Source organism: Ovis aries, chromosome 26 (genome assembly GCF_016772045.2).
Source record: "Ovis aries strain OAR_USU_Benz2616 breed Rambouillet chromosome 26, ARS-UI_Ramb_v3.0, whole genome shotgun sequence".
Taxonomy (NCBI): domain Eukaryota; kingdom Metazoa; phylum Chordata; class Mammalia; order Artiodactyla; family Bovidae; genus Ovis; species Ovis aries.
In genome coordinates this window covers 28,278,563-28,301,471 of record NC_056079.1, presented here as the reverse complement: position 1 = coordinate 28,301,471, position 22,909 = coordinate 28,278,563, and the positions used below count along the sequence as shown (strand labels likewise).

The window sequence follows — 22,909 nt, the reverse complement described above, 5'->3', positions numbered from 1 at the left end:
GTGCTCTCTTAGAAGTGAGGGTCTGAGATTCACCCTGAGGGCAATGAGGAAGCAGAAGGGAGCTTTCTTCTTGGGGTCTCTTTGTCTTGGAGCTTGTCGGCCTTCAGGGTGCTCTCTGCAGGTCCATCTGTCGCCCCCAGTTGGGGGACCGCTGATTTGATGACAGACTCCTGGGTAACTAGTGCCCTATGTGTATTAGATTGATGTGCCCCAAGGCCTGGTTGGCTGCTGCCTGCTCTAAATCATCAGACCATCTACCCTAGCTGACTCTGTTCTTTAGTACTGGGTGTTTACCCACAGCTCAGTCCTTGAGACCGTACTGTGTACATCTCGTTTGGGAGCTATGACCTCTATTGAGGTTCTTTGGATGAAAGGGATTTTTGTAACCTTAAATTCTTCTGGCTTGATTTGTGAAAAAGTGAAAGTGTTAGTTGCTCATTTGTCTCTGAACCGTTTGTGCCCCAGTGGACTGTAGCCCTGTATTCCGTGGCTACTCTGTCCATGGGATTCTCCAGGCAAGAATACTGGAGTGGGTTGCCATTTCCTTCTCCAGAGGATCTTCCCGACCCAGGGACTGAACCTGGGTCTCCTGCGTTGCAGGGGATGGTTTACCTGTTCAGCCACCAGGGAAGCCCAGAATGAGAATGAGAAGAGCAAACATTTATTGGGTATTTCTTTTGTGTCAGGCTCTGAAATAAGTGTTTTACCAATTTTATCTCATAGAATTCTCACAGTAACTCTCTAATTGGGCACCTCTATGACCTGTATTTTGGGAATTGAGTCGTGGAATCACAGACAGTCTGAGGAGTTGAGATTTGAATCCTGGCAGGCTGACTAGAGCCTGTTTTCTTAGACCCTGTGGATTGTAAGACTTATGCAGATGAAAAAAAAAAAAAGAGCTTTTGGCTGTCTCAGAGACCAAGAGTCATTTTGTTGCCGAGGGGAAGAAATAGCCTGGACTTAAAAGTTGATCAAGGTAGATGCGTGAGAGGGGAGTACACCTTTAAAACCAAGGTTTTAAAGCAGAATTCTGCATCACTTTTGTATTTCTCATTGGATCTTCAGTTCCATATCTGAGAGGTATACAGTCAGATCTTAGGACCAGGTCCTTGGAGCACCCTCTTTCTCTGAAATGTGGATCCTTGCTCTCCTCTGAACTCCACGGTGTGGTTTGCTCAGCATGTTTGACTTCAGGGAACCCCAGGCATAAGAGGCATTCTGTGGGACTATTTAGTTCATTTGAAAAGCTTTTGGAAAAGACCATCCATTTCTGATGGATGGACACCTTATTTCAAGACATCCAGAGAACCATATTGCCCGCACAATCCACTGCTTTAGTGCACTTGCTGTAAAAGACTAAGCAAATAAAGCAGTAACCTAAATTCCTTATGTTGTGGTCAAAGTGGTTTTCCCTGGCGGGAACTGAGGTCAGTCAATCATTTGCCATTTCTGAGCAAAGCCTGAAACGTTTGTTCTTTCCCTAATTGTTACAGGACTGAGTGGACAGTCACGGCTATTTCTGCTCCACTTGTCTGTTCTTTTGAAACTTAGATGAAAGGAAATGATCACATGTCAGTGACTTTTGGAATTCAAGTCTGATGGCAAAGAAAATTAAGTGGAAGCATCATTTTAGTCTCGGGACCTGATTGTCGATCTCTCACTCTCCTCTAATGGACTGTATGACCGTGAGCAAGTCTCTTCACCTCTCTGGTCTTGGTGTCCTTATCTATGAGTGAGGTGTTAGGTCTAAATGATCCCAAAGATTCCTTTTAGTTTTAAAGCTTTTCGTTTCTACACTGCAGCCCTGCGAGACTGCATTAATAAAATCTCCTGTGCTAAGGCCAAACTGTTGTTCATTTGTTACAGATATTTTTTGGATGTCTTCTGGTTTAAAGAATCCCCAGCTGCTCTGATGATAGCTTAAGAAGACTGCATGCTGTTCCCTTTCAATGCCAAGCCAGGCGACCTCAGAACCTCACATCTCAGTCCTTCATGGAGCCCGGGTCCCAGCAGGAATGGCAGCGGAGGAAATTGGCATGCAGATGGTTCCTCCACGTGAAGTTGTCTTGGTCTGTGGGCCGACTCGAGAACACCTGGTAACCAGGCTCGCCCTCTGGCAGTCACCCAGGGCAGGGCAGCATGGTGCGGATTCAGAGGGGGAAGCTTCTGGCATTTTGCCTGTGCGTCATGGCTACTGTCTTTCTGCTCATCACGCTCCAGGTACCAAGAGCTTGGGTCGTGTAGTGTTGATTCCTGGGCCTCTTCTCCTACCCCCACCCCCATCCCACGCTCGCCAAGGACTTTACTTTTTGCTTCATCTCTCAGGGTCAGGATGTTCTCTCTAAGGCAGGAAAAATACTTTCTTTTTATAACATATGGAACTGAGGTTTAGTGAGTGGATGTGGTAGGTAGAAACAAGATCAGTGAGTTGGGAAATCAGTTTGTGACTCACAGGATCCTAGTTTTAAGATTTTTTTTGGATGTGGACCATTTTTAAAATCTTAATTGAATTTGTTGCAGTATTGTTTCCTGGTTTGGATCAGGGATCGAACCCACAACCTCTGCATAGGAAGGTGAAATCTTAGCTACTGGATCACCGGGGAAGTCCCGGAGTCTTGGTTCTAGTAGAGCCCTGTCTGTCTTGTTGGCTCAAGACAACTCTGAACAAAGATGCCCTCAATATGTCCATGAGCACTGCGTAACAGCCCCAATCGTACTACTGATGGCAAACTGCAATTAAGATCCAGATGAAGGTTTAGCTTGGATGACTTCCTCCCAAGTCATGACCCCTTCTGAAAGATGCCATTCTTGAAGAAGCAGTGACTATTCCAAGAACAACCTAGTTTGTTCTGCAGAACACAAACGTCGGCGTTAATACATTTGTTGGTAGTAGAGTGAATGAACTGAAGCATTTCTTCAGTCCTCCCATTTATCTCATATGGTTGGTTCTTCTGAACTTCATTGGGTGATTTCAAAGTGAAATAAAAATTTCACAGTGAAGGTAAAAGTATAAATATGAGTTCGGATTTTTTAGCCCCTACTTGTGTCCCTCCTGTCCGTTTCAAAATCCAAAAGGACTTTTAGAGATTACTCGTGGATGTGAGTAGTTCACACACAGGCCTGGTGGAGACGACAGTGTCCTCTGGGCGTTTTATTCTGGAGGATTGCCCTTCTCCTTGCTTAGGAATGAGTGAATGAATGCTTATACCATCACGTTGGCAGGTAGTCTGTGCTGTTTCCACCACCTTCCGCTGCCAGGTAGAGATTCTGGTCAGAGCAGACCCCTGGCTCTCATTGTGTCTCTCTTGGAGCTAAGGATCTAGGACCTGCTTGAGCTGGAAAGGCTGCAGTTTTCTGCTTCATTCTGTGGGAACTTATGAGAAAGCTTTGATCTTACTAGACATTTGACCTCTTTTCCAGGCTTGAGGAATGCCTGTGTACAAGTTAAGAATTTTGCTTTTGATGTCAGAATAAATTACTGTTCTTTTGGTAGGCATGTCATCTCTAAGTTTCCAGAATAGAAGAGGTAGTAGCGTGTTTATTGGAGCTGAACCTTCACCTGGATCTTGATTGCAGTTTGCTATCGGTGGTCTGATTTGGAATGTTACCCAGTCCTCATGGATACATTGAGTACTTCATTGTTCAGCGTTGCTGTAATACTATTTTTATTTGAACACTATAAAATGAACAAATATAATGCCTGTATATTTAGTGTCATAGTCTGTGCACAGGTTGGAAAAGAATTTCCAGACACGAGGCAGAATGAGAGGAGAACAGTTTATTAGAGTGTGAGACGCTGTTAGACAGTGGGCAGGTTCAAGGGAGAGCCGACCCCTTTTGTGGTCTCCACAGTGCAGGAGACCTGGGTTCGATCCCTGGGGTGGGAAGATCCCCTGGAGGAGGACATGGCAACCCACTTTGGTATTATTCCTTGGAGAATCTCCATGGGCAGAGGAGCCCGGCAAGCTACAGCCCATGGGGTTGCAAAGAGTCGGACATGACTAAGCGACTAAGCATAGCACGGCACAGCCAATTTTTATAGCCTCAAGACAGAAAAATTCCTGCTGGAAGGGTAACATGAGATGATTGGTTAGGATGCTAGAGGGTAGGTATTTTTACCTAATATAAGGTCAGGGGGGCTCCTGGCAATGGTTGCTATGGTGCTTAATCAGTTCCAGAGATGACCTTGGTGCAGGGGTCCACATCTGTGCCCTTGGTACAAGGCTGTACACCTGTGACCTTGGTAGAGAGCTCCACATTTAGGACCGTTCCTGTTTTTACTGGCTTGTAAGCTAGGCAAGATGAAATAATTTGCCACGTAGGTAGGGAAAAGGAAGGCTAAATTTAAAAAAAAAATCATGTCATGAATCCTGCATTAGTTTGCTAGGGCTGGGATTTCTTTGGAAGGAATGATGCTAAAGCTGAAACTCCAGTACTTTGGCCACCTCATGTGAAGAGTTGACTCATTGGAAAAGACTCTGATGCTGGGAGGGATTGAGGGCAGGAGGAGAAGAGGATGACAGAGGATGAGATGGCTGGATGGCATCACTGACTCAATAGACGTGAGTCTGAGTGAACTCTGGGAGATGGTGATGGACAGGGAGGCCTGGTGTGCTGCGATTCATGCGATTCACAAAGAGTCAGACACGACTGAGCGACTGAGTGACTGAACTGACTGACTGACCATATATAAAGGACCAAAGACTGGGTTGGGTGGCTTACACAACTGGAATCTATTTTCTCAGAGTTGTGGAGGCTAGAAGTCAAGGTCAAGGTGTCAGCAAGCAGGGCATTTCTCTGAGGCTCCTCCTTGGCCCTGTGGGTGCTGTCTTCTCCCCGGGTCTTCACATACGTCTCTTCCTATACTTCTCTGCTTCCCTGTCTCCTCTTTTTATGCAGACACCAGTCATTTTGCATTAGGGCCCACTCTGATGACCTCTTTTTAACTTAATTGCCTCTTTTAAGACCCTGTCTCCTAGTTCAGTCACATTCCGAGGTGGGAGGGGTTAGGGCTTCAACATATGAATTTGGCCAGGGGGGCAGGGGAGGGGGCACAGTTCAACCCATAGCAGATTTTATAACATGATTAATAATCTCAACTTGAAAATGTTTCATTGACCTACAGTTAAACTAAAGCATTGTGGTTCTCTGGAGGAAGTCATTCATCTGAGACAGTTTTTGATTCACATTTAACTATATTTTGTATATAGTATCTGTAGATTCTTTGGGTGTATGGTATCTTTACTTTTTTTTTTTATTTTATTTACCTTTCAGTTGCACAAATAACTGATGAAATCATTTTACAGCAAATCTAAGACATATTATTTCACTTGGACTTTCTTTAATGTGATTCTCTAACACAGAGGCCGCCAATGTGTAGGAGCTGATGCTTGATGATCTGGGTGGAGCTGATGAAATAATAATAGATATAAAGTGCACGATAAGTGTAATGTGCTTGAATCATCCTGAAACCATCCTCCCCCCAGTTTCCTTCCCCCAGTCCGTGGAAAAAATGTCTTCCATGAAATCGTTCCCAGGTGCCAGAAAGGTTGGGGAACCACCGCTCTCACAGATGGGAACTTTAAATTTAGTATAACCATATGACTGTTGTCATACTCAGCAAAATTAATATTACTCAGGACCATCTATGTCTCAGGCCATATTAAAGTTTCTCCAGTTATCTCAAAAAAACTTTTAACGGGTTGATTTGAATCTGGAATAAACAAATCCACATTTTGAATTTATCTCAAGTTTTGTGGATTTTTTTCTATAAAAGTTTCTTCTGCCCCACATTTTATTCCATGTCATGGGTTTGTGGAAGAAACTAGGTCATTTGTCATTTTGAATTTCCCAGATTTTTGATTTGGCTGATTTTCTCCTCATGGTTTTGTTTAATATGTTCCTCTGTGCCCCGTATTTCTTACCACCTGGTACTGATGTCTGAGGCAAAACATTTTTTAAAAAGCTGTTTGGTAGGACAATCTCTCCTTGAAGCAATCCCTGTTATTTGAATATGACCTTATGCCTCGCACAGTAGATGTCGATCAGAAATGTGGAGCAAAATTTGTCTTTGAAGTTATACCCATGATTTTCTCAACGTGATTCTTTAGAGTCGCTGGTGGTACATTTGCAGGGAAAGGCTGAGTGAAAGTATAGAGCATTTGTGGCTAAAGTCAACACTGTTCCATCACGCTCTGGGGCGTAGCCATCTTATTACTGTGCCGTGCTTAGTTGCTCAGTCATGTCCAACTCTTTGTGACCCCATGAACTGTAGCCCACCAGGCTCCTCTGTCCATGGGATTCTCCAGGCAGGAACACTGGAGTGGGTTGTCATGCCCTCCTCCAGGGGATCATCCCACCCCAGGGATCGAACCCAGGGCTCCTGCGTTGCGGGCGGATTCATGAAAGTGCTAGGGATACTGTTGGCAAGGGTTTTTGGTTTTCAGTGACAGTTTTACTGTTCTAATGATGACTTCAGTGTCACAAGTGAGCCATGCTTTTTTCAAGGCTAATGGAATTCTTTCCTCCTTTTGGAATAATGTGTGGCTTTTTGCCAAGTGGCTCTTAATAGTTTTTTTGGCCTTGGATCCCTCAGAAAATCCAGTGAACATTACAGACCCTCCCCTGGGAGTTACAGACCCTCCGTCACATCAGTGGGCAGGGGCCCTTTTCTGACACCAGAGGTAGCAAATGCATAAAGAAGACACCACCCTTGGCTGCTGAGAGTGGGGCCTGAGGGCCAGCAGATAGTCTCTTCTGTTGACTGGTGGAACAGTTAATACACGAAAATACATCTTCTTTTAACTGCTTTATTCTTTGCACAGTCTGACTGTTGTTTTTTTATATATGATGCAGACCATCCCCTACTTTTATACTGCTCTTTCTAACATATTTTGTAATTGTTAGAAATATATTATCTTTTTTTTGTAATGTATTACATTTGTTTGTATTACATTTGTTTGCCATCTGAATATCAAACCTTAAAGTTTGATGAAATGGCAGCAATTTTGCCTCTGATTTTACCTGCCCACCGTGCCCTCCAGATTACTTTGATTGATGGCCTTGCTCTCCAGAACCCTGACTCTCGGTCTCTTTTAAAAATTTACTTATTTGGCTGTGAACAATGTGCTCAGTAGTGTCTGACTCTTCACAACCCCATGGACTGTAGCCCACCAGGCTTCTCTCTCTGTCCATGGGATTTCCCAGCAAGAATCCTGGCGTGGGTTGCTATCTCCTTCTCCAGGGGATCTTCCTGACCTAGGAACTGGACCTGCGTCTCCTTTGTCTCCTGCATTGGCAGGCAGACTCTTTACTCCTGAGCCACCAGGGAAGCTGTACCAGGTCTTGTTAATAGTTGTGGCATGTGAGATCTTCGATCTTTGTTTTGGCAAGCGGGATCTTTAGTTGTGGCCTGTGGGATCTAGTTCCCTGACCAGGGATGGAACCTGGGGCCCTTGCCTTGGGAGCATGGACCACCAGGAAAGTCCCCAGACTGTCTTGAAATACATAAAAAACATGGTTTTAAGTGAGAAGGAGCCCAGTACTATGCCATCTCCATGCCATGGTGGATATTATTGGACTTCCAAGGTGGCACTAGTGGTAAAGAATCTGTCTGCCGATGTAGGAGATATAAGTGACATGGGTTCCTTCCGTGGGTCAGGAAGATTCTCTGGAGCAGGAAATGATGACCCACTCCAGTATTATTGCCTGGAAAATTCTATGGACAGAGTTTTAAGTGAGAAGGAGCCCAGTACTTAGGCCATCTCCATGCCATGGTGGATATTATTACAAACATAAGACCCATGTTATGACACCTTTGAAAAGTGAAAGTGAAAGTCGCTCAGTTGCATCCAACTCTTTGGGACCCCATGGACCATAAAGTGCATGGAATTCTCCAAGCCAGAATTCTGGAGTGGGTAGCCCTTCCCTTCTCCAGGGGATCTTCCCAACCCAGGAAATGAACCAGGGTCTCCTGCATGTCAGGCAGATTCTTTACGAGCTGAGCCACAAGGGAAGCCCCATGACACCTTTAATTGTACTAAAAGGAAATCAATAGGATTTTTATAATTCACTTTCCCCAGAATGTAATCTCCAGCATTAGCCAGATAATAGCCCTGACTCTTGCAGGTTTCATTAAGAGACACAACCACTTCTGGATTCTATATATGCCTACAAAATGGAGGAGAGATGTATCTGTTAAGTGTTTAGTAGAGAGACATGTCTTTGTTGGTAGATATTTTGGAGGCTATGTCTCTACCCTAACCCCCAGAAACTGTGACGTGTTATTTTACTTGTCTAAAAGAAAGAAAGTGAAAGTCTCTCAAGTCGTGTCTGACTCTTTGCAACCCCACGGACTATACAGTCCATGAAATTCTCTAGCCTAGAATACTGGAGTGGGTAGCATTTCCCTTCTCCAGGGGATCTTCCCAACCCAGGGATCGAACCCAGGTCTCCCACACTGCAGGCAGATTCTTTACCAGCTGAGCCACAAGGGAAGCCCAGGAATACTGGAGTGGGTAGCCTATCCCTTCTCCAGGGGATCTTCCCAACCCAGGGATCGAACCCAGGTCTCCCACACTGCAGGCAGATTCTTTACCAGCTGAGCTATGAGGGAAGCCCACTTTTGTCAAAAGGGACCTTGTATGTAAGATTACAGTGACACACCTGGAGGTGAGGAGATAACCCTGAGTTATGTGTGCAGGCCTGGAGGAAGCACAGGAGTCCTTAACAGAGGAGGCTCTTTCCTGGCTGTGGTCAGAAAGTGAAATGACAGAAGAAGGGTCAGAGAGATGCAGCATTTCTTTTTTTTTTCTTTTAATTATAAAAAATGTATTATTTATTTTGGCTGTGCCGTGAGGCATGTAGGGTCCTTATTCCCCTACCAGAGATCAAACCCATACTCCCTGCAGCGGAAGCACAGAGTCCCAGCCGCTGTACTGTCAGGGAAGCCCCAAGAGGCAGCATTTCTGATTCCAAAGGAGGAGGAAGGGGGCCACGCAAGCCAAGAACTGCGGGTGCCTCTGAAAGAAAACCAAGAAATGAATTCCCTGTCCAAGTTTCCCGAAAGGATCGTAGCCCTTCCAACACCTTAATTTTTTTTTTCTTTATTTTTTGAGGGGACTCCACACACTGAATGGAAGAGTTTAGAGGGCAGGGAAGGAAGCTGCTAGGGCATAGAGACACAGGGAAGAAGTCCCTCCAAATGGCGGTGGAGTGCCCGCCACCCTGCCTTGCCCTGAACATCTGCCTCCAGGCCCGTGGCAAGAGTCCAGTCCATTAAGAGTCCAGTCCATTAAGTACAGCGTGCAGTCCTAGCACTTAGAGTCTCCTGTCCTCGTCGGTGAAGTGCCCAACACCTTTTAGCCCAGCAAGACCATTTCAGACTTCTAACCTCCAGAACCAGTTTACTATTGTGATAGTAAAGGTGTATCATTCTAAGTTGCTCAACTTGTGATAATCTGTTAGAATAGCAATAGGCTAATACGACGCTAAATCAAGTTTGATCCCTGGGTTGGGAAGATCCCCTGAAGGAGGAAATGGCAACCCACTCTAGTCTTTTTAGCCTGGAGAATCCCATGGACAGAGGAGCCTCTTCGGCTACAGACCGTGGGGTCCCACAGAGTCAGGCATGAGTGAAGTGACTTAGCACGCATGCACTCAAGAAGCTAAATCCTCACGATGCATAGGAAATATGCAGAAGGAAGTTGTAAACAGTCTGACACTGGTAATAGGTCATCATCTCTTTTAGGTCGTGGTTGAGTTGGGAAAATTTGAAGGCAAGAAGTTTAAAAATTCTCATTTGAAAGATGGACGTGCAGAAATGGAAGCAGAGCCTCTCCACCTCCGTCCGTTCTTTAAGAGAGGAGGACCGACCCTGAACAGGAAGAAGACATTGGCAGCTGACGGCTTCCCCATCATGCTCTGGTGGTCCCCACTGACTGGAGAAACCGGAAGGCTCGGCCAGTGCGGGGCGGATGCTTGCTTCTTCACCATCAACCGGACCTACATCCATCATCACAGGACCAAAGCCTTCCTCTTCTATGGTAGGTGGGGCTTCTGCCTTTCTCCGTGTTTGCTGACATCCCCCTCCGAAGCTGAGTTACTACTTTTCGGGGGCTCCCCTTGAAAGCTCATTGCCTGCCTGAACCCCTACGCTTGCCACAGAGAAGGCCTGAGCACTGAGCCAATATAATAAATATGCGAGCTGCACCAGCAGATGGGTGGTGGGCCGGGCCACCTGGCATTTATTATGGGGGAGAAGAACTGTTTCTTCTCACCTTTTCACAGTTGGGTACCACGCTCACTGGATTTGGTATTTAGGAACTGGGTCTCGGTTACACCGTTGATACCAATTCAGAATATCATCTGTGGTAACGGCCGGGAGGTTTTGATTACCGTAACAGATGTGTCATTGGACACACACTCAGCACAGTATCTTTTATTTCACTAGTCAGAAATAAAAAGAGTGTTCCACATCAGCTTTCTATAGCAAGCTGGTATTCATCCCTCCCCCAGGCTGATTATATGTCATGCTGGGATTGAAGGGCCGCCAGACCCAGCCAGGTGGAGGTGGCGAGATGCCAGCAGCTGTTAGAAATATGGAACTCTTGGACGCTGAGTGATGGTGGGTGTGGGGGAATACAGATTAGCAAGCTCGACGGGATATAGGCAAGATTAGTCACTTACCTTAGGAAGTCAGGGCAAGGACAGCTGCTTTAGAGTAGTGTGAATGTGTGTGTGCCTGTGAATGTGTGTGTGAGTGTGGTGGTGCTGACTTTGGAGTGGCAGGACTGAGACTGGGGTGTAGGGCTGAGTCATCTTCAGTGTTCTGCCTAACAACAACTTCAATAAAGCGGAAAGTGGCCTCAGCAGGAATCAGGTGGTGTGTGGGCCCTACAGGTGGCCAGGGCTCCAGAGCAAGGGGGGCCTTCCATGGTGGCTCAGCGATAAAGAACCCGTCTTCCAATGAAGGAGATGCAGGAGATTCTGGTTTGATCCCTGAGTTGGGAAGATCCCCTGGAGGAGGAAAGGGCTACCCACTCCAGTATTCTTGCCTGGGAAATCCCCTGGACAGAGGAGCCTGGTGGGCTACAGTCCGTGTGGTCACCAATGAGTCGGACACAGCTTAGAGACTAAACAACAAATAATCCTCTATTGGTGTTTTGAGATAAGGCAACATTAAATATATGAGTTTAATTTTCCCAATTTTAACAGAAGCCCCTAGACATATTTCAGTAAGACACAAAAATATATAGGTAATGTATATAGAAAACCTACTACGTAGCTTAAAAAATAAAATATTACAAGTAAAATTGAAAGCTTCTATGAGCCCTTCCCTGACCCCATCACATTCCCTTCTGTCTTACCCCAGAGGGGATTATAATTCTGAAATTCATATGTGTGTGTGTGTGTGTGTCTGTGTGCACTTAAACAACATAAAGCATTATTTTGTATGTTTTGAAAATTACATAGCATGATAAGTTAACTTTCTATATCTTCCTTTTTCTCCTACATGATTTTTGAAGGCTTATTAATGTGTCCTTATAGCTCTAGTTCACCCATTTTACTGTTACATAGAATTCCATTGTATTTATCACACTTCATTTAACCATTTTCCTGTTGTTAGACATTTAAGTTGTTTTAAAAGAAAACTTGCTTATGGAAATAGAGACACAGAAGTAGAGAACAAATTCATGGATACCACGGGGGAAAAGAGGTGGGATAAACTGGGAGGCTGGGGTTGACATATATACACTATCAATACTATGCATTAAGCCTTGTGTCATGGCTCAGATAGTGAACACTCTGCCTGCAGTGCAGAAGACCTGGGTTCGATCCCTGGGTTGGGAAGATCCCCTGGAGGAGGGCACGGCAATGCACTCTAGTATTCTTGCCTGGAGAATCCCCATGGACAGAGGAGCCTGGTGGGCTACAGTTCATGGGGTTGCAAAGTCAGACACAACTGAGCAACTTTCACTTTCGCGCACTTTCACTTTCACATAACTAAGGTAACGAATGAGAACGTATTGTAATACACAGGGAACTCTTCTCAAAGCTCTGTGGTGACCCAAATGGGAAGGAAACCCCCCAAAAATGAGATCTATGTATACATATAGCTGACTCACTTTGCTTTACAGTGGAAATAATGCAGCATTGTAAAGCAACTATATGCCAATAAAAATGAATTTAAAAAGTAAAGCAAAACCTTGCTTATGACAAAAAATACTACGATAAACCATCCACGTACATGGGTGAGATTCCATGAGGACTCATACCCAGCAGTGGAATTATTTGGTATGAATTTACATTTACTGAATATTTCCAAACCAATATCCAGAGCGATCACATCATAGTCACTATCTTAAATATTTAAAACTTTTAACATGTTATACATGCACATATAGCTCCAGTATTTCCAAGTAACGCACTAAGATTGTGACTTCGTGGTTTTTCAGTTTGGGGGCATTATATATTGATTCTTACTATGGAGGATGAGTATTTAACTGTCCTTCCTCACCCTGCTCCTCCCACTCATTTCCTGGCCCCACATTCTTCCTCGAAAGTTATATCATCATTTTAGACAAACATCTAGTTTCTGCATCTTCATGTAGTCACAGTGAGCCATGATTTAAGATACTAAGATTTCTTTTGCTGCACAAATTGTTTTCCCTGGAGAAGCAACAGATATTCTTTTTTTTTTTTTGATGTGGACCATTATTAAAGTCTTTATTGCAATATTGCTTCTGTTTTATGTTTTGTTTTTTGGCCTGGAGGCACATGGGATCTTAGCTTCCTGGCCAGGGATCAAACCCGCACCCACTGCACTGGAAGGCAAAGTCCCAACCACTGCACCACCAGCGAAGTCCCCAGATATTCTTAGAGAAGCATCTCCCAGAGATTCTTGACCTGTCCACTTGAGCCATCATCCTTTCTGTCTGGTGCCCAGGTACTGACCTGGCTGCCTATCACTGCAGGGATTTCCTCTATTTCACTCATGTGTGGGATTTTCTGTTTCTGTTATGTCTTATCTTCCTCTTTCTTGGTTTGTGTCTTTATTTATTTATTTATTTGGTGATGCCGTAACGTGCGGTGGGCTTCCCAGGTGGCACTAGTGGTGAAGAACCAGCATGCAATCTCAGAAGACATAAGAGATGCGGGTTCGATTCCTGGGTTGGGAAGACCCCCTGGAGGAGGACATGGCAAGCCACTCCAGTGTTCTTGTCTGGAGAATCCCATGGACAGAGGAGCCTGGCGGGCTGCAGTCTATGGGGTCACAAAGAGTCAGACACAACTGAAGTGACTTAGCACGCACGCAGCATGTGGTATGTGGGATCTTAATTCCCAGAGCAGGGATCGAACCTACTTCCCCTGCAGTGAAAAGCACAGAGTCACAAGCACTGGACCCCAGAAGTGCCAGTCTGTGTCTTTATTTTAGTGTGTTCTGAGAAGGGTTCATGGAAGGCAAGTTTTTCAGGGACTTTGTATGTGTGACCATATGCTTATTTTACCCTTACGTTTACTGATGCTTTTGCTCAGGACAGAATTCTAGTTTGGAAATTCTTTTCTTTCTGAATTTTTAAGACACTGACCCCCTGTCTTCTGACTTCTAGTGTTACTGCTGAGGAATCCAGAGCTATTTTGATTTCCCATCCTTTGAGGTGTGCCTTTTTGTTCCCTTCTCCTTTTTCTGGAAAAATATAGAACCTTCACTTTTTCACCAGTTTGGAAATTCAGTAATGAGTTTTCCACTGATGATGATGATTATTATTTTTACACCAACCTTTAAAGTGTCATTTGAGAAGATGAAAAATTAACAAAAATAGGCTTATTATTTAAAATAAAGTAAAATAGGAATATAAAACAGTGTTAAGTGTGTATGTGTGTGGGAGTCAGAAGAGGTCTGCCTACGTGGAATTAAGACTTTGGTATTCTTGACTCTGCTGACAGATTACATAGAAAGAATATCCTGGAATACAGAATAAAGTGCTGATGAAGAAGGGAAAACCACTACAGGGGGATACATTCAGGCTTGAAATGTAAGGTAAATTAGACAAAACTTTTCTAAAAGGTCAGTAATCAATGATCTTGAATTATTAGGGAAAATATCTGAAAGTTTACAAATTACGCTGGAGTTACTCTGTTGAAATCATAAACATCATCACAACACATAGTATTTTACCAAATTACTGAGTAATTGGCATTCTATCTGAGACATTCATGTTAAGAAATTCAGTAATGGTTGCTTTGCTGTTTGTCTGTTTGCTTCTGTTGAGGTGAGCACTCACATATCTGGTTGCCAGGAAGCCTAGTGTGCATGCATGCTGTTGTGTCTGACTCTTTGAGACCGCATGGACTGTAGCCCACCAGGCTCCTCTGTTCATGGGATTCTCCAGGCAAGAATACTGGAGCGGCTTGCCATGTCCTCCTCCAGGGGATCTTCCCCACCCAGGGACTGAACGCTTATTCCTGCAGGCGGATTCTTTACCACTGAACCACCTTTGTATATACCATAAGAGAAATGTCAGCAAGTCTTGTGGGATTTCAAAGACGGGAGAGTACATATGAGTGGAAGGATCAGGAAAGGCTTCATAAGATCTTCATAAAATAGGGGGAATTTGAAGTGGGACTTGAAGGAGAATGGAATTGGATTATATTGGGAATGGAGGACATTTCAGTATGAAAATCAGCAAGAATGGGGGCATGGAGTTAGAAAATTATGGGTAATATCTGAGGTTACAGCAAGGAGATTGGATGGCTATAGCTTAGTTTCATGTAAGAGAGAGATTAAGATTGAAGGATATACTGAAACCAAAGCATGGAGACTCTAACTTTGGCTTAAGATTTTGCATCAAATTAGAGGCCAGTGTTATGGAGCCAGTGAAATAGAATGGCCTTTTAGAAACCAGCTCAAGGAGACTTCCCTGGTGGCCCAGTGGTTAAGGCTCTGTGCCCCCACTGTAGGGGGTGTGGGTTCAATCCCTGGTTGGGGAACAAAAGTCCTGGATGCTATGCAATGCGCTCCCCCCAAAATAAAAATTATTTAAAAAACCCAACTCAAATGTAGCACCTGTATTTATAATTCCCCTCTATTAGATGTAGCTTCTCTTCTCTAAATGTCCATAGGCATTTTGTATCTTTTTTTATGTTGTTTCATTGAGCCTCTACATGTTGGGCACAGCAACAATAATGGGGAATAAAGAAGAAAAATAAGGTAACGATATTTGCTTCTGGCCTGTATCATTTCTTGCACGATAGACTGTGAAGTTCGTTCTTTCTTTTTTTATGATGACAGGGTGGCATCGCCCCATCTTTGTGTGTCCCCTTCCCTCTGTATGAGCACAATGCCTTGTGCACATTTGACACTCAGGAAACAGTCTCAGAGACTTGGAGCCCGAAAGGACCTAGGAGTATAACCTCCTCTTTGTACAGGCAGGGGGACTGAGGCTCCGGAAGGGTAGGGATGTGTCAAGAGACACAGAGGTTAACAGCCAGGAGTTGGGCGGAGAACCAAGGTGCCCTGATCCGATCCAGGGCTCCCTCCCCCAAACTGTATGTGAATGTGCACTCGTAACTATAAAAACCTGGATATTTGGACTTGAGGATTGCTTACAGTATATGGTTTTAACAGATTGGATTAGAAATTCAGTTCTTTAATAAGGTCTGTGGAGCAAAACAGATTGAACACAGCACACTTTTCCTGTCTGAGGCTTCCGAATTCTAATTAAGTAGGTCACCGAAAACTGCAGATGGGACTCTGGCTCAGCAGGATTGAAGAAGAAAAGGCAGGAAAATGATTCAGGTATCAAAGGCTGACCTAATTAATGGAAATGGAAACTCGAAGGATTTTGTGACCTCGAAGATTTTATGAACCAGAATTTTTTTTTTTTTTTGAAAGATTTTATTTCTATTGGTTTGGGAGACTGACCTAAGAAAACGTTCCTAGGATGTATGTCAGGGAATGTTTTGTCTGTGCTCTCTTCTAGGAGTTTTATGGTGCCGTGTGTTACATGTACGTCTTGAAGCCATTTTACGTTTATGTTCGGAAGCACAGGTTCTTATGTTTCTTGCTGATCCTGTAAGACCTCATTCAGGGGGTTTTCACCATCCCCTAACTGGAAACTGGCAGAACTCTGACTTTTGCACTAACTCTCAGGGAATGGATAATTGTATGGTCACTTTCAGTTGCAAATACAGTTTCAAACTTAGTAAATGGAGTGTTCAGCCCCATGGCCATGCCTGGGGTTACGTATTTTTGCGTCCCCAGCTCGGACCTCTCTTCAGTTCAGTTTAGTTGCTCAGTCGTGTCCAACTCTTTGCGACCCCATGGACTGCAGCACGCCAGGCTTCCCTGTCCATCACCAACTCCCAGAGCTTGCTCAAACTCATGTCCATCGAATCGGTGATGCCACCCAACCATCTCATCCTCTGTTGTCCCCTTCTCCTCCTGCCTTCAGTCTTTCCCAGCTTCAGAGTCTTTTCCAGTGAGTTAGTTCTTCGCATCAGGTGACCAAAGTATTGGAGTTTCAGCTTCAGCATCAGTTCTCTCAATGAATATTCAGGACTGATTTCCTTGAGGATGGACTGGTTTGATCTCCTTGCTGTCCAAGGGACCTCTCTCATGCTGCCGCAAGCCTGTGATGCTTCTCCTTCTGCAGGGCAGGTCTTTCCTCCCTCTGTCCTCTCCTCACCTCCTTCGTCCTGCACCATCTGCTTCGTGGAGCCTGGCAGAGATGCCATGAAGACAGTGAGGAGAATTAAGCAGACAGGATATTTCTTACTTGGCTGTGTGGCTTCATGTCCTGTGAACTCAACAAGTGGCTAGAGAGGATGGCCTTGACGGGGTGTGGCAGATGATTATACTTTTTCTATTCTGGGCCCTTTTTGTGGCATTTCGAGTTTTCCCGCTGGAATCCTGGCGTTTTCAGTGTCCTTTTCCAGGAAGTTGCATCTCTGCTTAGGGTACGCATGTGGGATGGCTTCCTAGCTCCTGGGTCCCGCAGCGCATCCAGCTTCTTTCTGCTGAGCTGTGTCTGCCTAGGGCTCTTTGAGGACCCAAGACTCCCCATGTGCTCACATGTGTTGGTGGGAGGAGCTTCGGGGGTGTAGGCAGACCACAGCACAGCTGTCCCCCTTTCCTCTGTCATGCAGGCAGATCACCATTCCTGGGTGAGACGTATCGGGGAGGGCGGTCAGACCTGATCCTCACCCTCCTGAGTTCCTCAGGTAGGCACTCGTCCTCTGTGTCTCCAAACTTCAAGGACGTATTTCAGATTTCTCTAGGGAGCTCTGTTGGAGCAGGATTTTCAGAGCAGGGCAACAGGCCTCTTCATGGAAGCGCCTTATTCATCTCCTCACAGGCTCTTCTCTCACCCCTTTCTGTATTCGTGACCTCGCTGAGGAGTCCATGAGCTGTAGAACAAGCTCTCCTTCGTTCCCTCTGTGAATTCTGCCACTGGGGGTGTCAGCACTGTACAGAGTGTCCCTGAGACTTCGTGAGTAATGCATCTGTGAACCGTTCTCAGGGGTAATTTCTGCTGATATCAGCCATTTTGAGTCAATCCTTATTAGTGGTTTTTCTCTGGAGGTTGATTTTCCTGTGTGTGCGCGTGCGCGCGCGCGCACGCACGCATGCCTGCTCAGTCATGTTGAACTTCTTGCGACCCCATGGGCTGTAGCCCGCCAGGCTCCTCTGTCCATGGGAATTCTCCAGGCAAGAACTGGAGTGGGTTGCCATTTTCTCCTCCAGGGGATCTTCCCTACCCAAGGGTTGAACCCAGGTCTCCTGCATTTTTGCCTCTGCGCCACCTGACTTTTCTGGGCCCTGCCTATTGAATGCAGGTAATGGTAACTGCTTTTGCCAGATTAATATTTACTTAGGAGGTGGAGGAAGAAATGGACTTATTTTGGACTGTGTGGACAGCAGCAACATGGAACATGGAAAAGAAGCTTGCAACTGAGTGATAGATCATATGTGAGTACGATGAATGTATAGATATGTATAGGTGTACCTACCTGCATATGTACATCTTTGCAGTAATCAAGTCCCATGTCCAAACTGCTATGTATAAAAAAAATAAGCTACGAAGATATACTGTCCAGCACAGGGAATAAGGCCAATATTTCATAATAACTATAAATGAAGTATAATGTATGAAACTTGTGAATCACTCTGTTGTATACCTGAAACTAACATGATATTGTAAATCAACTATGTCTCAATTAAAATAATTGACTTTTCATTTTTGCTTGAGCAAATAATTATCGCATAATCTTTCCAGAAGGTAAACCCACTCTCAGAGCTCTGCTCAGACATCTGCAGCGACCTCCCATCTTGTTAAAATCCAGATCCTCACCATGGACTCTGACTCTGCAGGCCCTGCCGGCAGCTCTCTTGTACCCTTTGTCACATCAGTGGGAGATGATGGGCTATCAGTCTTACTAGAAAATCCTCAGTGTTGTGGTGTCACTGTCCATGGTTGGAAAGCAAGGAAACCAAAAACCTTGGCCAAAACTTCAGCCCTTTGGGTAGGAGTTGTGAAAGTATTATTGATCATTCATGTAATAGAAGGTGTGGGTAGTTCTTTCACATTCATTACTATCTCTAGGAAGTTGCTGCAAGTGATACGAGAATGGGGGAGAACAGAACCAAAATTTAATTCTCTGCCACTTAAATTTCTAAAGCTTGAGAGTTTTTGGTCTTACTTGTTTTGCTGTGGGTTCCCACCCCGCTGGGGCAATCACGTGGGCCCCCTGGGGCAATCACGTGGGCCCCCTGGGGCAATCACGTGGGCCAGCTGGGGCAATCACGTGGGCCCCCACGTGATTTTTGCTGAGTGGTTCCCAAACCTAGCTCATCCTAAGATCATAGATGCACAGACTAACAAACAAACTCCTAAGCCTCTGGGCCCCACTGCACACTTACTCAGAATCTCTAGTGTTGAAGATTCATGATCTGTCAGCTGTATATCAATTTGTCCGCAAGGAATATTGGCTTGAGAAGGATTTTGCAGGTTGTGGGGAGGTGTTAGAAGGTGTGGAGAGGGTTGGCCCAGAGATTTTGAAACCAAACCAAATGAAAACAAAACAGATTTTCAAAAAAGAAAACTTAGCAGTAATGCACAGATTTGGCACAGCCGTAAACAGTGTTTATACTTGTAATAATGAAAGCACTTGATAGACACTTAATCAGAAATGGATGAAGAGGGAAGACAAGTGTGTGTGTGAGGGGATGGGAGAATTAAATCTATACCTTCCATAGTAACAAGACAATAGGAATTATCTAAAACTGAAAAATCAAGAAATAGCCCAGTGAATGTGTTATTTAGATATTTTTGAAATGCAAATACAGAAGAAACACCTGGAAAAATCGTGGTGGCACGTGGAAATAGGGAATGCGGTGGTAGCACCCTGCTCTCCTGTGTTACTGTCTTGATAAAACTATTTCACACTGAAAGCTATATGTAGGTATTAATTTGATATCAATAAAAAGTGAATTAACAAAGACATTTTGTCCTAGGAGATAGTGAAGCACAAAGATAGTAAGAACAGCTATTAATAAATTATCCAAATCCTAGACTTTTTTTGCTTTCTTAAGATACCTTTCAGGAAGAGTGTTCATTATGCAAAGGCATTAATATTTTACAGCTAAGGTACTCATTTCCTTCCATCAAGAAATTGCCTTTTCGTATTATCTGATTTTCAGTCTTTCCAGCTAAATAAATCAGCCGAGTTTTGCTGGAGTTAGTCTGGTCTAAGGACAAAGGCTGTTGTGAGGGTCATAACGTTTAGTGGTAAGAGTTGTCTTGTCAGGACTGGGAGCTCTCTCCCCCTTGTTTCTGACTTAGCTTTTTTGACCCTGTCCAGTCTTTGAGAGCGTGTGATGGTATAAAGATGAAAGGAAGAACAGAAGGGACTGAAAATCGGAAAGCACTTCTCGGGTTAGGTTTACAAATCGGAAAGGAAGCGTGGGAGTGACAAGTGCCAAGAGCCAGGCCTTGTCCTGCTGGAGGCAGCGGACAGATTGCATCGCTGCAGTTTCAGCAGTTTGGGCCGCTGGATATGCTGGTGCCCATCCAGTTCTGGGCTGATGCTCTGCCACCCAGAAATCCTGCGAGACCAATCTGGCGGCTCGTTCTTCAGAGCAGGCAGCCACATCTCTCATGGGCCCCCAAAACAAAACCAGGCGGCTTTAATGGGTAAGTTTTCTTGCTCTTAAAGATTAAAAGACAAAACAGACCCGGAACAGCTTCAGCTGGAGAGGAAGGGCAGCAGAAAATGTCTTTTCGCAGAGTTTACGTTCACAGTTTGATCCACCCCATCTCAGTAAGTTCTAGGGCACAGATTAGAGTTTTCTGGCCTTGGAGAAGTGGGTAGTTGGGGAGATTCATGTGCCACTACTGTATATAAAATAGATCATCAACAGGGACCTACTGGATAGCACAGGGAACTCTACTTGATACTCTGTAATAACCTACATGGGAAAAGAATCCGAAAAAGAGTAAATATATGTATAACTGAATCACTTTGCTGTACACCTGAAGCTAACACAACATTGTAAGTCAAATGTACTCCAAAATCAAATACAAATTTAAAAAAAGGAGAAAAGAGAAGAAGGAAAAAAGAACAACCAGTGTCTGTCCATCTCTTAGTTGGCTCTGTGTTATATTGTTGCATAAGCTGGAAATCTCCTGAAATATTCAGCATTTTCTTTATTAGTGACAAAGTAACCTCTCTGAAGGAAGAAAGTAATCCACTAGGGCTGATAATGGAAATGAGGACAAAGAGATGTATTTTAAGAAATAAAATACAGCAGTCATCAGTCGTGTGTGCTAAGTCGCTTCAGTCATGTCCGACTCTTTGCAACCCCATGGACTGTCCATGGAATTGTTAGATATTTAGATAAGGAGTAGAACACTGGACTAACTTAAGGTTTGGATGTGTATGAATAGGCTATGAAACTCCATTGTTTCAGGAAATCATGCGCTACATGTAATTTGGGAGAATTTGAGACTATCTCAGGATATATTCCTTCCTGATGTTGTGGAGCTGGGATGGAAGAACCATTTTTTTCATGTGTGGCACTGTGCTGGCTGCTGGGGTTATAGTGGTTCCATAAGCTGATTCTACAAGCTTGTCTGCAGCAGGGTCTGCCCTCATGGGGCTTAGTTGGTAGCTGTTGTTTAGTCGCTAAGTCGTGTCTGATTCTTTGCAAGTCCTGTGGACTGTAGCCCACCAGGCAAGAATATGGAGTGGGTTGCCATTTCCTTCTCCAGGGGATCTTTGTTGACCCAGGAACTGAAGACGAGTCCCCTGCCTTGACAGACGGATTCTTTACCACTGAACCAAGAGTGAAGCCTCATGGAGCCTGTGAGTTTGGTAAATAGGATGCTACCAGGCAGGGACAGGCATGTTGGCTTGAGATGGAGTGATCAGGGAAGCGTCTCTGAAGATGTAACATTTGAGGTTGAATCTTGAAAGATGAGAGGAATCATTCCTGTGACATGGAGGGAATTCATTTCAGGGAGGGGGAACTGCAGATACAGATGAGAGGGGAAGGAGTTTAATATGATGGAAGGTCAGAAGGAAGGTCACTGTGCTGGAGTCAGTGTGAGTGTGAAGGAGGATAGTACAAGATGAGATTGGAGTGTGAGACGAGGGCCAGGTGAAAGGGCTCCCTAACGTAGAGTGAGAGGGCTGGATTTGTTGTAAGAGCAATGGGGAAATAGCAGAAAGTTTTAACCAGAGGTGCTGTGCTCTGATTTTTATTTTGTTCTGTTCTGAGATGTGCTTTGAAAAGAGCCCTGTGGGTTCTCCTTGGAGAGGGGATTGGAATGTGAAAGTAGAGGCAGGACACAGTTTCGTGAAATAAGTGGAAATGCTGCAGCTCTGTATTAGGGTCAGAATTCTCCAAGCCAGGCTTCAGCAATATGTGAACCGTGTACTTCCTGATGTTCAAGCTGGTTTAGAAAAGACAGAGGAACCAGAGGTCAAATTGCCAACATCCGCTGGATCATCGAAAAAGCAGAGAGTTCCAGAAAAACATCCATTTCTGCTTTATTGACTATGCCAAAGCCTTTGACTGTGTGGATCACAATAAACTGTGGAAGATTCTGAAAGAGATGGGAATACCAGACCACCTGACCTGCCTCTTGAGAAACCTGTATGCAGGTCAGGAAGCAACAGTTAGAACTGGACATGGAACACAGACTGGTTCCAGATAGGAAAAGGAGTATGTCAAGGCTGTATATTATCACCCTGCTTATTTAACTTATATGCAGAATACATCATGAGAAACGCTGGGCTGGCAGAAGCACAAGCTGGAATCAAGATTGCTGGGAGAAATATCAATAACCTCAGATATGCAGATGACACCACCTTTATGGCAGAAAGTGAAGAAAGTGAAGAAGAAGAGCCTCTTGATGAAAGTGAAAGAGGAGAGTGAAAATGTTGGCTTAAAGCTCAACATTCAGAAAACTAAGATCATGGCATCCGGTCCCATCACTTCATGGGAAATAGAAGGAGAAACAGTGGAAACAGTGGCAGACTTTATTTTTTGGGGCTCCAAACTCACTGCAGATGGTGATTGCAGCCATGAAATTAAAAAGACGCTTACTCCTTGGAAGGAAAGTTATGATCAACCTAGACAGCATATTCGAAAGCAGAGACATTACTTTGCCAACAAAGGTCCGTCTAGTCAAGGCTATGGTTTTTCCAGTGGTCATGTATGGATGTGAGAGTTGGACGGTGAAGAAAGCTGAGTGCCGAAGAATTCATGCTTTTGAACTGTGGTGTTGGAGAAGACTCTTGAGAGTTCCTTGCACTGCAGGGAGATCCAACCAGTCCATCCTAACGGAGATCAGTCCTGGGTGTTCTTTGGAAGGAATGATGCTGAAGCTGAAACTCCAATACT

The 22,909-nt window shown here is 44.6% G+C and overlaps 1 protein-coding gene across 2 annotated transcripts in view; it reads left to right on the top strand.

Moving 5' to 3' along the window:
• Window positions 1-22,909, top strand: part of FUT10 (fucosyltransferase 10) — a 76,806-nt gene that overhangs the window by 5,190 nt on the left and 48,707 nt on the right. For both annotated transcript variants that reach the window (XM_004021766.6, XM_042241454.2), the window contains exons 2-3: window positions 1,867-2,220; window positions 9,749-10,043. In XM_004021766.6, the coding sequence (XP_004021815.2) occupies window positions 2,140-2,220; window positions 9,749-10,043 (376 nt within the window). In that variant the 5' untranslated portion in view covers window positions 1,867-2,139. The remainder of the gene's footprint in view (window positions 1-1,866; window positions 2,221-9,748; window positions 10,044-22,909) is intronic.